The 15,847-nt window shown below is 40.1% G+C and overlaps 1 protein-coding gene across 2 annotated transcripts in view; it reads right to left on the reverse strand.

Annotated features, from left to right (window-relative positions):
- Positions 1–7,551: 7,551 nt before the first annotated feature.
- dag1 (dystroglycan 1) overlaps positions 7,552–15,847 on the reverse strand; it is a 39,932-nt gene continuing 31,636 nt past the window's right edge. For both annotated transcript variants that reach the window (XM_066698285.1, XM_066698286.1), the window contains exon 3: positions 7,552–14,203. In XM_066698285.1, coding sequence (XP_066554382.1) covers positions 11,882–14,203 — 2,322 coding nt within the window. In that variant the 3' untranslated portion in view covers positions 7,552–11,881. The remainder of the gene's footprint in view (positions 14,204–15,847) is intronic.

The following is a 15,847-nucleotide window of genomic DNA, read 5'->3' on the forward strand; positions in this document are numbered from 1 at the left end:
TTCTGGTTGTCATTTTAGCATAACTCTTAATTCATTTGTAGTGTTAAACCTCTTTAAATGTATACTTCAATGTGTCAGTTCTTGATGTCAGAAATTCTCTGTATTGTTTCTTTTAAATCTAGCAAAAACTAAACAAATTGGTGTTCCTCTATAGGAGTCAAAACATTTATGTATATGCTACCAGTTAAAGGTGGGCGTTACCTGTTATCTTTGTTTGCCTGATCCCCACTTAAATTCCAGGCATCTAGTAATTGACAAGAGTATACCCAGGGCTTGGTAAAAGGGCAAGTGCTAATTTCTAACACAGAAATGTCTAATTAAATAAAAGATTCAATTAAAGGGCTGCAAGAAAAAAAGAACCAGAAACAAAAAGCACTTCAAGAGCAGTGCTGTCAGCCTCTGACTCCAGGTGGTCAACTCTAGACTGAAATCTTAAGGTAAAAGACCTCTCTCTGACAGATTGTGTGAAAAGACGTCATTTAAAAGTTCAGCCATGGTTGCCATTGTTTTTTTTTTTTTTTTTTAAAGCTAATCCTGTTTCTGAGTTAAAAAATCACCTTGCAGTCCTGTGCACACTGCCCTTTTGGGAACATTGTGGTTTGTGTAATGACAAAAGTCTGCTGTCATAAAATCTACAGGGTTCTTGGAGTATCTACCACAAAAACTGAATATTTATAATGTACAAACTTTGGTGTGGGAGAGAAAGGAACCATAATGAATGGAAGTGGATATTCCAAACATTTATCCCGAAAGAAAGACGTGAAAGTGAGGCAACAAAGTTTTGCAAAGGGGCAAATGATCCACTGGGCCAGGGTTATGAACATTTTCTACTTAAAAGGTGGTTATATTGGGTATTGGGACAAGATAAAGGGATTCAGTGAGCTAGGGAGGATTTGCACAGTGGATGCTCACCAACTCTGCTGGGTGTATGCTTGCACTCACCCTCATGTTCTGAAACGATTATGTTCGTGCTCCTGTTCAGGGAAGAGAAGCCCACGCAATCTTAATCATCGCTCTCCATGTTGTATCTGAGGGAGATTGTTCCACACCACCCACTGAAAGACCCAGTGCAGGAACAATCACTTACTGCAATCTGTGCAAGTCTAACACACTTGAAGCCAAGTGGGTGTTCTAATTAGGGTCCTGTAACCACAATTTGTGAGGGAAATAATAGTGAATGCCAACCAATGGCAGCTTTTTACAATAGCTATTTTAGTCTCATCTTTAAAATTAAAGGTTACAGACACACCGGAAGTTCAAAGCACATTTAGGTAAATGTCAGGCCATCACCTCTTGAGAATCTGCGTACATGCCAGCTCCCACAGTTGAAAGGGCATTCAACAACAGTAAGCCACTCATGCAATTACAACTCATGCCAGCACAGTTGTAACTTACAAACAATTGATGAATTGCATGGCAGGTCACTGTTTTAAGTGGTCATATTCCACTTTTGTGATGTAAAAAATATAAAAATAAGTCACGTGCCCTTAGATACTATTCCATCGATACAAGTTCATTTATTTCTTAACATCCTGTATGACCACTAGATCGTCAGAAACTTAGCAACCAAAGCTAGAGTCAATATTTGAAACTGAAATAGGTTACATTTATCCCAATTTGTATTTTGTTGTTAAAACATTTTTGGTAACTTCTCTACATTTACTGTACCTTACTACAGGGGTATCCAGCCCTAATATTGGAAAGCTACAGGATTTTCAATAGCATAAATGAAACAATTTTTGGTTTAATAAGTCAAGATAAACATTATCTTTAGTCACTGATAGACAAAATCTAAAAACTGGTGGATGGAGACAGTCCAAAACCAGGGCTGGTGACCACTGTGGTATTTAACCTTTTCATTGTAAAGCGCTGTAAGATGAATCTCATTTTGAAAAGTCACATAAAAGAAATAAAAAAGGATCAAATAAACACAAAGTATAATTTGAAACTAGTGGTTGAACAGTGGAAGCTGACAGTTGGATTTAGAAATAACAATGTTCATTTGAGAGCCCTATGGTCCGAAACAAATGAACTTTTTGGACCTTTTATAGTACTTACATGCATTTATGCCTGGTGTACGTGTATTAGAGTAGTGGGCCTGTGGCAATAACAGAATCATACAGCACCAACAGTTTCTTCAAGTGTTTGATAATGTTTGTCTAACTGTATTAATTTTTCCCATCCTGGGCAGTTTTTCTATTTTTAATGACTACATCACTACAGGTGTTAGCCTGCGGTTGTGAAGCTGTGTCTCTGAGAATGTCACAGAAATCCTATCAAATCCCCATTTTAGAGAAAGCAGGAGTCTCTCCAGCAGCTGCAACTGCCATCAAAGAGTGAGTATACCTCCAGGATACATGGATACAAGCAGACCTGTAACAAGTATGGTTGTTTTTATGTTTCATTAGTGAATATAATAGTTTATGTATATTTTAAAATGTCACAATGATAATATATGAAAAAAAAACCTCAAATGTAATTTGTAAATATTAAAGGAAGTAAGCTTATTTGAAGTTCTTTGTATCCAACCTATATGTTAAAAAAACCTTGAATCAAATTATTACACTATAATTCAGTATCACACAATTTGCTTCTATAATTGACAATACACTTCTGGTGTATGTGGTGCATTTTTCCTTACCTGAAGTGTTACAAGCCAGGTTTTACAAAACAATGCAATTACATTTTTTGCTGTCTTCAATGATAATACGTTATTTTGGTTGACTTGACGTCAACCTGTTTTCAAAGAAAATTGCATCCATATTTTTGCATAGAAACAAGCAGATCTGCATTGGAGATGTTGCAGAGCTTGGTAAACAAAAACAAAAGCACAGCCTATTCTAGACATTTGGCAATGCCTTTTGTTTTTCTTTTAGTAACATGTAATATAGATGGCGAGCCATCTGATATAGCAGCTGGCCTGAATCTTGCGTTCCAGACTTTGAGATGGAAATAAGCATGTGGCAAGGTAGGCGAGAGCAGTCGCAAAGAATGTAACCTCATCCACAAAAGCATCACACACACCTCAAATTACATATTTATCTGTTCTGATCTGCGATAGTGGCTGTGGTTTCTGGAAAACTATATTAAAATGAATGGCTTGGGCACAGAGATAATATATGCCACAAAACACTGTGCACAAAATGGAACAGTCCTAAACAGGGCAGTGTCCCTGAGCTTGACTTTATGCATCTTGCAGGGCCTAATGAAGATTTTCACAATGCCTGCTCAATTTTATTATAAACATTATACACTATTCTATCCTTTAAGGAAATGTGGGCAAGAGTCTGCAACATGCCATGATGATAATAAAAATAATAAAAAATCCCTCCAAGAAAACAGACTGTTCCTGTTTGCAAATAGGTTTACTTAAACAAATGTCAGAGAGCAAAACCAAAAAGAGCAGCTTAGCTGGTGGAAGAAACAGTTAAAGACTCGGGGGGGAGCCTCATGCTATTTTTACACCATGTTGACATTTCCATTCTCCTGAGAAATTATGCCTGGGCTTCAATCTAGGGACCTAGATGCTCACTTGATGTCTAAGACTATGCATCACCCGTTTAGCAGCACACACACAAAAAAACATGCACATGGTTTCTGAAAGCAGAAAAAAATGCAGAAACACAGACACTCACAAAACAGATTTCCTTTTGTTGAAATCACACATTTTCAGCACAGCTCAGGGATGTTAAATAACATGTCTCTCTAGCGAAGTCCTAATGTATGTAAAAAACTCGGACAAAAGCAAAACTGAAAGACAGCATTTCATAAATCAAGGCTAGTGTTATTTAATTGGAGATCAACCCTGTTCACCGAATACAAGGGAATGGCATGGGAACAAGCCCCGGCTACAGTATGCTACAAAACATATGGCTGCAGCAGCAATACCAAAAGACAGCAGTTCACAATACTCAGAGTACAGGTCCAACCTTGGCCTTAATGACTGCTTTAATCCTTTTGATAGATGGCCGTAGGAACAGTGTTCCATTTCGCCAGCAGTTCAGTTTCTAGTGCAGCTAGAGGAGTGGGGATGTTCCTGGTTTGCCATTCTACTTAATCCAAGAGCTTTTATATAGGATTGGGATCAGTAAATTAATTAGGCTAGCTATATATGTATGTATGTATTTATGTATGTGAAATCTCCAATTTCCCCCCCCCCCCCTTTTACCAATTACTGAACTCCTCCCAGCGCTGCTGAAGGGGGGATGAGACAAAGTATGCATCCTCTGATAACGGCATTGTCAGATGAATCCATTTTATTTTTATTTTTTTACACTGCCAGTCCAGAAAGACTACAGACCATCTGTCACACCGATCGCAGACAGCTTTGACATCACGTAATACCTGATGCAATCCATTACCAGTGGAAGGCCACTTGCCCCATTACTTTTGGTACCATGGAGTATTTACTTATATAACACTATGTCAGAAAGGGAAGTTAATGCACTAATAGAGCCAATACAAATGTAACCCGATTTCTCTGGGTCTTCTTGAATTCTGCTATTCATTGCTGCTGCAGTTTTCATTTAAGGCATATGAACAGCCTTACAAAATGTATTTAAACAATGTGTCAACATGCATTTCAGCTCACATGAAGCGTGCAGTCAAGAGTTCTGTTTAGAATTCACATCCTGATGTGCCAGCCTACTGCCGGGGTTATTTATTTGGCTTTGTTGAAGTTGCACTGAACTAGTATTCTTACAGAGTTTCTAATTAGAAGTCATATGTTCTGCATATGAAAACGGCAACTGTACGTTTGCTCAGTAAACACAGCAGCTTGTACTTTCAAAGGCGATGCTGGTCATTACTTAACATTTTAGACATTTTTCAAGCTCCATTAGTGGTGCATTTAAGTGCTGTTTTACAGTCTAAAATGACTGTCTCACTAGGGTGCTGTTATCTGATGTAGCGATTGCTTGTACAGATACTGGTTTCCAGGGCTAAGCCTGAAGTCAACAGTCCAACAAAATCTTAGAACAGGTGTACACGTCAGCCAAGGACTGGGAGTTAGAACAGCTATACCGATCCTTCTGCAGCATCAGATTTAGTTTCAGAGGAAAGTAAGGTTGCTCATGGAGATAACGTTCCAGAGCCATACATCACAGACACAAGCCCCTTCCAACACTGATGCAACTGTGACCTTATTTTAATCTACACCTCCACTGGCTGTCAGAGGTTTACTAACAGCAACAACACAAATGGAAACTGAGGAAAGCAGTCTCTACAATCTTCAGATCCAACAAAGTCCATAAAGAAAGTGTCACATAAACTGTCAGGTCTTTTGGTCATCTGTGATTTCCAGAACAAACAATGTTTCTAGGTAACATACATACAAACCAGTAACTTTGGTTATTGTAAGTATTCACTTTCTTTAGAAGTTGTATATAATCCTGATCCCAGCGATCTTTTAATGATTAAGATATAGCGTGGTGGTATAAGAAAGAAAACAATATTATAATTTAACTGATTCTTGAGTGGGACCTAAGCATTTTACTTTAAAAGCCAGGATTACAAAATGAAGCAGAATTGCCTAGTGGGACAAACCAACAAACAAAAAACAGACCTGTAAAGTTAGCAGTTATTTGGAAGCTTAGCAACTGTTCATTCAGTTAAGTAATAGTTATTTTGAAGCCATTGTGAACTTTATTATTAATACTTTTTCTCCGGTTTTGCAAAGTCATATATTGTCTGAAAACGGTCACAAAACAAACAAAAAAGAAGATCAAGCAAACAAAAACCAACTCAAAGCAAAAAAAATCATTACAAATCAAATTATAACAAAAGGTGGGAATTATATTAAACTGGGCTGCAAAGAATAAAAACAACTTTACCATTTCAGTGATATTTTGTGGTTGTTTAAATGAAGATGGTGTACCACAATTTTCAGTTTAAGTCATTCTTTGACACTGGATCTGTCGCTTCCTGATGTGAGATCACTTCCTTTGCAAAAGGTCATTAGGAGTCCCTGGCCTTCCACAAAGGAACCAGAACACATTTAGTGGTTCAGCATCTGGCCAATGAGGTTTTATACCTATGCATAGATTTGTTTCACTTTTGTGATAGTAAGAGTTCCATCTATGGAACAAGAGACATATTTTCACTCAATAATATCCAGCTCATGGATACTATAAAATAATCTCTTTCAGGCTGCTCAATGTCATTCAATATCATCCACATTGCATGCATGGTCTCCCTGGCAAAGAAATAAATGTTTCAACTGTAATTTTTACCAGACTAGAATTAAAACATTTGTTTAGCCACATCTCTCTTTTTTTGTTTGTTTTAATGGATTACAGTAGCAAGTCTTTGAAGTGAAGTGGTGCATTTATTTGTGTTTCTTCAAGTGAGACACCCTTTTCCATTCAGTCTCAATTATTTTATTTTTGCAACATATTGAAGTTAGGTAAACAAAAACAAAAAGTTGTTGGACCTTACTCTAAATATAAAACTGGAAAACTACTTTTTTTTTTTTTTTTTTTTGAAAAACATCAAAGTCTACATTTGTCAAAGCTTTTGGCAATAAAGTTGCCCCCTGCTGAGAGATAGCCTTTGCCACAGGCGGCAGGACATGCCATTCTGCCATTGGGTGCCAATTAATTACAATGAATTCAAAGTCAGACACTTAAGTGTTTTTTTTTTTTTGCTCCATTTTGTTTGAGATGAGTCCATTACAGATCTGAAACTGAAGATCTCCAAATTACAGCCTGCCTGGGACAGCTCCACAAGTAAATCACAGCATGAAACCATAAGGAACTGCAGGCTGCATTTTCCACTGCAGTCTAATGATAAGAACCCAGATTCCTCCAAGGTGGGTCAATAACTTATGCTGCATTTTTTTGTATCATTTATTTCATATTTGTTATCAGTTACCTCTGCTCCAGACTTCTTCACAACACCCACAGGTAATGTCTTCACCACTTTTATAAAACCACTTTCAACAGCATATAAAAGGGCTCATCTTCAACAGCAAACAATGCTGTCGGTAGAACCCTAATCTGTAACTAGTGTTTTCCCCCACCTCAAAAGCAGTCTTTGAAATAATAGCAGTCTTTCATAATAATTTCAATTGCTCTGTGCAGGTTTCTTACCTTGTTAAATTGGTAATTAGAAAAGTCTTCCAAACGCATGCGTTGCTCTTTATTTACAAAGTCCAGTGTCCTTTTATGGAGAATTATCCTGGTAAAATTAATTATTTTCACTCTATGTGCAGTGTGCCTGAAGTCAAAGTTTAAGGAATAGTGCAGCGTCACCCATTTTATGATCCCTCTTCAAATAAATAAACGAAAAGGAGATACAAAGGTTTACAAACACTAGAAGAAATACTTCAACTTAAGTTTAGAGCAAAACCTATTTCTCTGTCCTCTGTATTTTCTTGCCTTATTGGACTCCACCTGCTACACCCCAACCAAAAGCATGATTATATATACCAAGAGATGAATGAAAGTTATATTGTATAAACATGGATTCTGTACTTCGTTTGTGCACCAATTCCTTGCTTTAGACAATCCCAATGAACTACAATAAAGCAATAAAGAAGCATGCAGCAATAGCTGGTGAAAACACTTTTTTTAATACAAGATTTCAACATACAGTGTCTAGTGGCATAAATAAAACAATGCTATTAAAAACGGTAAAGAAAAAAATGAATGCTGCGGTTTGCATTTTTTTTAATATTCATATTTTGTATTATTTACCGAAGCAGTCGTGTTACCCCCTTAATTTAGGTTAAGTTGCCATGGTGATGGACAGTGGTCAGACCTGCTGGACTTACGCTTACATTTCTGACGCTACCTGGACATTTTAGGCTTCCTTGTGGCTTGTCATGGTGTTCAGGCTTGGCCATCATGTCCATTTTCGCAAGGACGCACCGTGGAACCCTCCTGGCCGCAACAATGCAATGTCTATCCGTGTGGAGAAGCTCTCCAATTCCAATGACTTGGCCCTGCTTTGATAACTCCATGTGCGCTTACAATGGGGACGGGGGAATAAAATTAGAAAAGGAGGGGGAAATCCAATAGAACTCTGAAGACATACAAAACATTTAGAATTAAAAAATATCTTTTCTTTGTTTGTACATATATAATATCCACCCTATTCCAGTTACAAGGACTTATTATTATTAATAAGTAAATATCTCCTAAGCTTTCTATTGCCAACAAAAAAAATGTCTGCTCCTTTGGAGCTGTAGTACAGCAGGAGCTATGGACGTAAGGCTGATGTGATGACTACAGACACTTCTCCACGAGTTTGTTTGAATAGGCAAAAACGCAAACAAACAGAACCCTCAAAACCAAACAATATAAAAACAAAAAGAAAAGACACAGCAATGCATTCTAAACATTACTAATCTGTTAGTAGGTCAGGGAAATAGCAGTTACCCAAAGGAAGTAAGCACCAAGACCGTATCAGATAAAAGTACTGCACCAGGTCTCACCCTAGACGGAGATACGGTGTTAGCTGCATTCTTCAGTGCAAAAGGTTTGCAAATTGGGGAGGGGATGTGGAGTGGGGGTGGTGGCCTGAAATACGAACTGCCGAGTGTCAAGATGGGGATTCTCTACCTTACATAATACTGCATTTCAACCAGTTGCATTATGACCTCCCCCCTGCCCCCTAACGGTCATCTTTGCGTTCTGGAATATTGAAACTATAAAAGGGGGAACCTTTCAATCTACGTTCTGGGAGGTAAGTGGCCTACTTCTAGTATAGTTTTAGATGTATACCGTCAAGTTCAGCGTCTTTGGTTTCTAGATCTAATCTCAAAACGTCTTGAATGGAGTGTTCCCATCTCATTAAAAACGAACGCACAGCAGTTCACAGGGCCGAGGAGGGGAAGCACCTAGCTCAAAGAAATGAGAGCCCCTGGTTGGACTTCTGGAGAAACTTGATCTGCTAGCATTCAGCTCTGAATATTTAGGCACAGGGCAGTTGCGCTTCTTCAGAGGCATAAAAGGCCACTTGCAAAAGAAAAAAAATTCCATACCCACACAAGCTTGGCTCTTCAGGCAAACTGATATGCAAGATAAACGGCAAGCTGGAACACAAATTAGACGGTAGGAAGAGCATTTTGTTTCTAAAGGTATTTAAACACACTGGGTAGATCATGGCATCTGTACACCACCTTGAACCTTGTTTGCTCGTCCATTAATTTCTCCTCTTGCGTTTAAGGAGACGATGCATTTTGTCCATTAACAAAATGCTTTTTCAGGGTAGAACGTGATTCTACATGAGCAGGCTGGCTGAGCCGTGTAACTCCCCATGTTGATATGCTTTAGTTTGAGAATCCCTCCTATTTAAATGCAAGAACTACATTGATAACAAGATTTTGATTTTTGAGAAACAATGCAGGTTTTATCCTCAACTCCATACAGCACTATCACACTTGTGGCACATGTGGATTCCACTCGAGACAATTCAAAAGAGTACATCACACCCATTTAGCACAGATTGGTCATAATGTTTTTGTGCAACACTGGACTGAAATACTGACAGAATATGCAACCCTCCCCTTTTCTTCAATGTATTTTTTCAAAGAACCCCCAGAATAATGAGTAGCCTTTCAATTTAAACCTTACAGTTTACCACTGAAGAAAACTAATAATAACACTACAGAATGAAACTATTGTCCAGAACTTCATCAGCGTACAACTTCCAGGGATGTTACAGTCAGCTGCAATTAGCCCCCCATGATTAGTAACTGATATCAGCCACAATGAGCAGTGATTTTGAATCACGATTGAAAGAATTATGGTTTAGCCATTGTAAGTGATCTGAAATATTGTATCAGTCTGCAAAATACCACGGCCCTGGTGGATTTAAACATAATTCAAGTTAATGGAAGCATGTCCCTAACTTTAGAAAAGAAAAGAAAATAGACAATCTGTAACTGGAGATTATTGTACAAACTAGAATATAAAATAAGCTTACACACATTTCTGCATTATGTAAAGAGCTACCTAGCTAGGTAAACTGATGGAATTTTCACAGGCCTTAAAAAGGGCAAACCCATCCTGCCAGCCACCTCCTAACTCCATGTGCATCTTGTACATTACCTGGCACTTCGGACCATCGAGTATGGCTTTGTACAGAACCATCCTGACCCATCCCAATCTTTGCCCCCCCCATCACTCAAGACTGCACGGCACCAAACATTATTGCAAAGGGTCACTTTCAAAGAAATGAAACTAAACAAATCAAACAAAAAGAGGGACATGGTGATGCAAGAAGCTTTTGACATTCCAGAAGACGAAGAAATTCAAAGAAATGTGGGAGAAAACCCAAAAGGTGAGACAATAAAATGACAAAATCCAAATCAAATTTTAAAATAAAGGTAATGAAGAACAAAGGAAAAAAAGGTGACCCATGAGGAGGAGGAAAAAAAGATATACAATGAATCAAATTTCTATTAAGCTAACCTTTTACAAATTGCTGCACACTATTTATTATTTTTTTCTCATATAATAAAACAATTTGAGGTTGTATCAAAAATTTAGTAAAAAAATTAGATTGAGAATTTATTTTCAACTGTTTTCTCATTTTCAATGATTTCACTTATGAAACACCCATTTCTCTTCCCCACCCCCCCCAACCCCCCTCAGTGTTTCATCTGCCTGGAATCATGATTCCTCTACTACTGTGGATCAATCGCATAGGCTTATTATTATTATTTAAATACTACTGCACTGGTTTTTAATGTGAGAACAGGAGCATCACTCTACATAAAAAAATAATTACCCCTCAACTAAAATAAACTGCAGGAAGATTTTTTTTTTCCCCCCCTCTCTCTCATTTTATATAGCTTCTCTGTCCTCTCTTGATGATGCAATATTAATGCAGGTATATTCACAGGCACACCGTTATGTACAGACTTTCTTGTTTGTTTACATTTTAAAAGTTACATTTACAAAGAAAGGATTCTGGAAAGATCTGAGGGAGTTTACTGGATCCTTGCTTCTGTCACACTCAAAGCGAATTGATTAAAACTAAAATTATAACTCCCTCATTAACAGAGTCGGTCACGTTTAACCCTGTATAACTAGAATATTAAAAAAAAAAAAGTTTCCTGCAGGTTATTTCAGTGTGGTACTTACCAACAAAAATAAAATCTAGCAGAACATTTTTTTTCAGATATACAGTGGATTAAATGGAAAAAAACCAAACTTTTTTTTTTTTTTTTTTTTCTTAAGTCTTTTTTTTTTAGGCTACCTCTTGTTATGCTCATTTTTGCTAGACACGTGTGAATAAGGATAAAAACAGTACAATTAGTGTTAAAGGCAAACCTTATTGAATCAGTCTCCAACTCCAGTGCTGCCTGTAGGTCAGTACAAGTCCCCCAAGGTTATGATATTTTTGTGTATTTTTGAATTTTTTGTATTTATTTTTTTAACATATGCGTTTTTTTTCTCTTGTTTTTTTATTTATTTTTTATTTTGTAACAAAACATAGAGCCTGCAGTCTGTTTGGTTTGTATTGTCTTGTATTATTTAAAAAGAAGAGTTCATCAGATAAAAAGGAGTGCTGTTAGGCAAGAAGAGTTTTGATTTGAAGTCAAAAAAAAAAAAAAAAAAAAAAAAAAAGGAGAGCAAAAACCAAAACAAAACCTAAACAAAAAAGCGCTGGGGTGGGCACATCCTTCTGTGATGCTGTTTCAGTTGTAGCCAGCAGTGGGAAGAGACTAAAGTTTTTGATGGATGCATGTAGCCTACCACCTAGCCTCTTCCCTTCCCTACCCTAATCCTTCCAGCCTTTAACCCTACCCCCCCCCACCCCACCCCCAACATTGTACCCTCCCTTTCCCGCCCTCCCAACTTTCCAAACAGACAACACTGGCGTGGAACTGCAAAGTCCCCTTCTTCTCCTGTCCTGGAGGTCCCTGCAGAGGTTAGGGTGGCACATAAGGAGGGGGCGATCTGTAGGGTGTCATGTTCTTTGGACGAGAGCCCTTGCCTTCCATTGGGGCGGTGAAGGGCGGGGGAGGCTGATAGGGGGGCGCGTTGGGATCCTCATCCCGCAGGGCAGTGTACTCCCCCAAAAGGTCCTGGTTGAGTGGGGTGGTCTCTGGACTGGCCATGTTGGGGTATTCCGGAGGAGGGAGAGGGGGCTTCTCCTCTTGGAGGATGAGGGGCATGCTGGACGAAGGCGGGGGCTTGGAGTCGTCCAGCTCATCGGCGAAGATGATGGGTACCCCTTTCTTGATGAAGGTGGCCTGGTCCTCGATGGTGAGCTTGCCCTTGCGCTTCTTCCGGTAGCAGATCATGGCGATGATGCCAGCGATGAGAAGGATGGCCGCCACCACCACGGCTGGGATGACCGTGTGCAGGTACACGTCATCTGTGCTCTGCCGGCCTGTGCCCTCAGCAGGGGTTGAGGGTGTAGAAGGATAACTCATAGGTATGACCTCGGGTGGTACGAATATGTAATTCCTACAACTACCCGTGCCCCTGACAGTAATGTTTATCGGTTTAAAGTCTGGCTCCATTGCATTGTTGAAGGACTGGGTAGGCCTGCCCTGTTTATCTGAAATCCTCTTGCTCATGACCTCAATCTGCTCTTTAGGGCAAGGGTTTTGCTGCAAGCTGTTGTTGGTCCACTCCACTACAATGGAGCCCTTTGTGATGTTCTTGAGAGTAACCGTGCTGCTGTTACGGTCTCCAAACGCGTAGGCCAGTTTCTTAATGAGCAGGATCTTCTTGTGCACGTCGTTTGTTACCATGCGGGGCTCACCTTGGAAACGAGCGGCAAAAATTACGGGCGGCTTGTCAGTGTGAGCCCAGCGGTGCACGTGGACCTCGAAAGCATCCACAGCACTCAGACCACCCTTATCGGTAGCATGCATGAAGTACTCGTGCTTTCCCACGTGGGTAGGGTCCGGCAGGCCGTACATAAGCTGGCTGGTGCTGTTAAACTGAATCCAAGATGCATCACCCACCACTTCATTCTGGTTCATCCTGAGGGTCAACCTCAACTTATCTGTCGTGCCGTCCTGGAAGTCATAGAAGGTGTCAGAAGGAATCTTCACCTCAAAATAAGTGCCAACCCAGGCATCCACCTGATCAATGTGGTTTCGCAGCTCCGGTGGCGTGTTGTCCCGATCTGGCAGGACAGCAGGGGGAGGAGTGCGTACACGAGGTTTGGGTGTAGTGGTGCTGGTGTCTCTAGGAACTGGAGTGGATGTCTTTTGCTTTTTGGGTTTCCTCGTGGAAGAGGGAGGTTTCGGTCTCCTGGTCGTAGCTGTAGAGGGTGTGGGGGAGGCTGTGGCCTCTACAAAGCCAGGTCTTGTCATTGTTGGCTGGATTAGTATGGTGCTTGTGGTTTCCATGACTCTTGTAGGCTGGACTGGCCCCAAGGTAGGAGTATGTGCGATAGGGTCTCGTGTTCTGATTGTGGGCTTTACAGGCAAGGGAACAGGTCCTCTCACTGGAGGGGCAGTAGCATCAGTGGTTGGAGCAATGGATGGGGAGGTGGGCGTTGGCACAATGCGGATGGGGGGGTCAGGGTGAGCTGCTGACGGGGGCTGTGCTGAAGGGATAGGGGTGGGAGTGGCATAAAGCTGCCGCCTGATCCTCTTGGGAATATGGGGTTTCTTGTTGGCAATATGCCAGCCTACAACAGGATACCCTAGTTGTGCTGACATGGTTCCCTCTTTGGCTGGCACCTGTACGCTGCTGATGTCCGGCACGCTGCTCTGCTCAAGGGCACAACCCAGCTTCCAGGACAGCAAAGCCCCATTCTCCACCACCTTTTTGGCATTGCCTGGGCCAGCCACGAATGCGGACATGTCGAAGAGTCTGTTGTTGACGACGGGCAGCAGCTTCATGTGCTGCAGCCCGACCTCCGAGAACTTCTTCATGTTGTTTAGGAGTTCCACTCTTTGCTTGGATGTCATTTTGGTGAGATCTGCATCCAGGATTACAGTCAGCACAGTGACTGGCTCCTCGTTGCCACAGATGAATGGCTGGACCTCATTGGCAGACTGGATGGCCAGCTGGATGGGGTCCGAGTCAGCATGCTCTTCTGGACGGACCTCGATGGAGAAGACATCAGGGATCTTGGGGAGTTGGCTCCCATTGGCCAGGAGCTCATGCGCTGTGACGGAGATGTAATGGACACCCTTGTCAGCATCCAGGGGAAGACCCTGCAGCAGGCGACTTTTGGGATCCCAGTGAAGCCACAAAGGTAAGCTTTCTTTGCCAGCCTCAGTTATCTAAAACACAAAAAGAAAAAAAAAAAAAAGTTCAATATCTGCCCCATTAGGACATGTAGGTAATACATATCAAAATTACAACATCAAGCACATGGACCTCAGAATGTTCCAGAAATTAACATTCACTTCCCAAAGCATCTTTTTAGCAGGGAAATACATTAAATATTGTGAAGTCTCAGAACACCACTTTAAATGATAATTCAATAAAGAATGTTGATTGCAATCACATTGATATACTTTCATATAAGGGTATGAACATAATGCTCAAATGAAGACATGTAAATGATAATTACATAAAAAAATAAAATAAAAAGGTCCTTCTGCATTTTTATCAATGATATTGCCAACAGGAAAAGTATCCTGTGTGTATTCATAGTATGTGCATTCCAGCTGATTAACATGTACATAACAAAGATAACAAAAACACCATATTATGGATTCTTGAGATTTGGAAGAAAAAATATGGTAACTGTTGAGATGCTGTGTAAATAAAAATAAAATGGATGTAGAAAATATAGAATTCTAAAAAAACATTTCCAGAATCAATCCTATTGTAAATTGATTAGGAGAGTACATCAAATCATTAGTATTGTAAATGTAGAGATTCAGGAAAGTCACAACTAACTCCTGTAATGAAGGGTAAACTACATGAATATGCTTCCAGATTATTTTCAAATGACCACTGTAAAATGGACTGGAGGTAGAAGTCTCATACTCTGCCTCACATTTTTGTCCAAGACAACTCACTTGGGTTACAGTAAGAAAATGCAGTCAAACAGAGGGACAGAATGTAAAATGTACCTTACACATGTCGACCTACGTAGAGGTTGAAAACCAAAAACAAATAAAACATTCTTTAAAAGATCCAATGTATCAGAGGAATTTAATTTGTCACTGCTGATGCCTTTTGCAAAGTAATGGAGAATGGGCTGGATATCTCGCTAGACAGAATAAATCCATTTTGTGTCAGGGTTGCAGAGTGAAATTACAGCTCTATAATGCTTCCACTTCTGCAGGGTGAGACCTACCAAATTAGGCACCTCTGAAATGACTCAGATTTGAGCACAACCTCCATCGCTTTATCCCTTCTGACTGTGAGCTTTTCAAAACCTTGCCACGGCACAGCTGTCTGAATTAATACAATCTCTCACCGCTAAATCTCCCATGAGTGATCGGAAAAGACAAAGACCATTATAGAGCAAAAAGATAACCTAGCGCTAAATCCACACCACTTAACTCCAAGAAAGGCTTTTAAATTATCAACAGCAAACTTCCCTTCTACCACTTTTGGAGGTTGATTTCGAGGCGAGTGACAAAGCAAGTTGGAGAGCAAAACAACTGTCACTGTATTTTTTTTGAGAGCCACTCTGATAATTTCAAACCAATTTATGGGCTCTTTGGTTCAATGTGGCTAATGCAATTTCCCCACCTTTCAATTAAAAGTCAAACCACTGATTCTTTGATGGGGGAGACTGTGGGTCAGTGTGCAAAATTAGCTAAGAGGGAAGAAAACGTTGCGAGCAAAATCGAAACAATGTTCTCATTCCCCGTTTCCAGAATATCACAAGAACGCTTACACATGCTGAGAGGGGGCGGATTTGTCCAGTTACCCGTAAACAGTTTCTGACAGCAAACTGGAGAAAG

The sequence above is a fragment of the Amia ocellicauda genome, chromosome 3 (genome assembly GCF_036373705.1).
Source record: "Amia ocellicauda isolate fAmiCal2 chromosome 3, fAmiCal2.hap1, whole genome shotgun sequence".
Classification (NCBI taxonomy): Eukaryota; Metazoa; Chordata; class Actinopteri; order Amiiformes; family Amiidae; genus Amia; species Amia ocellicauda.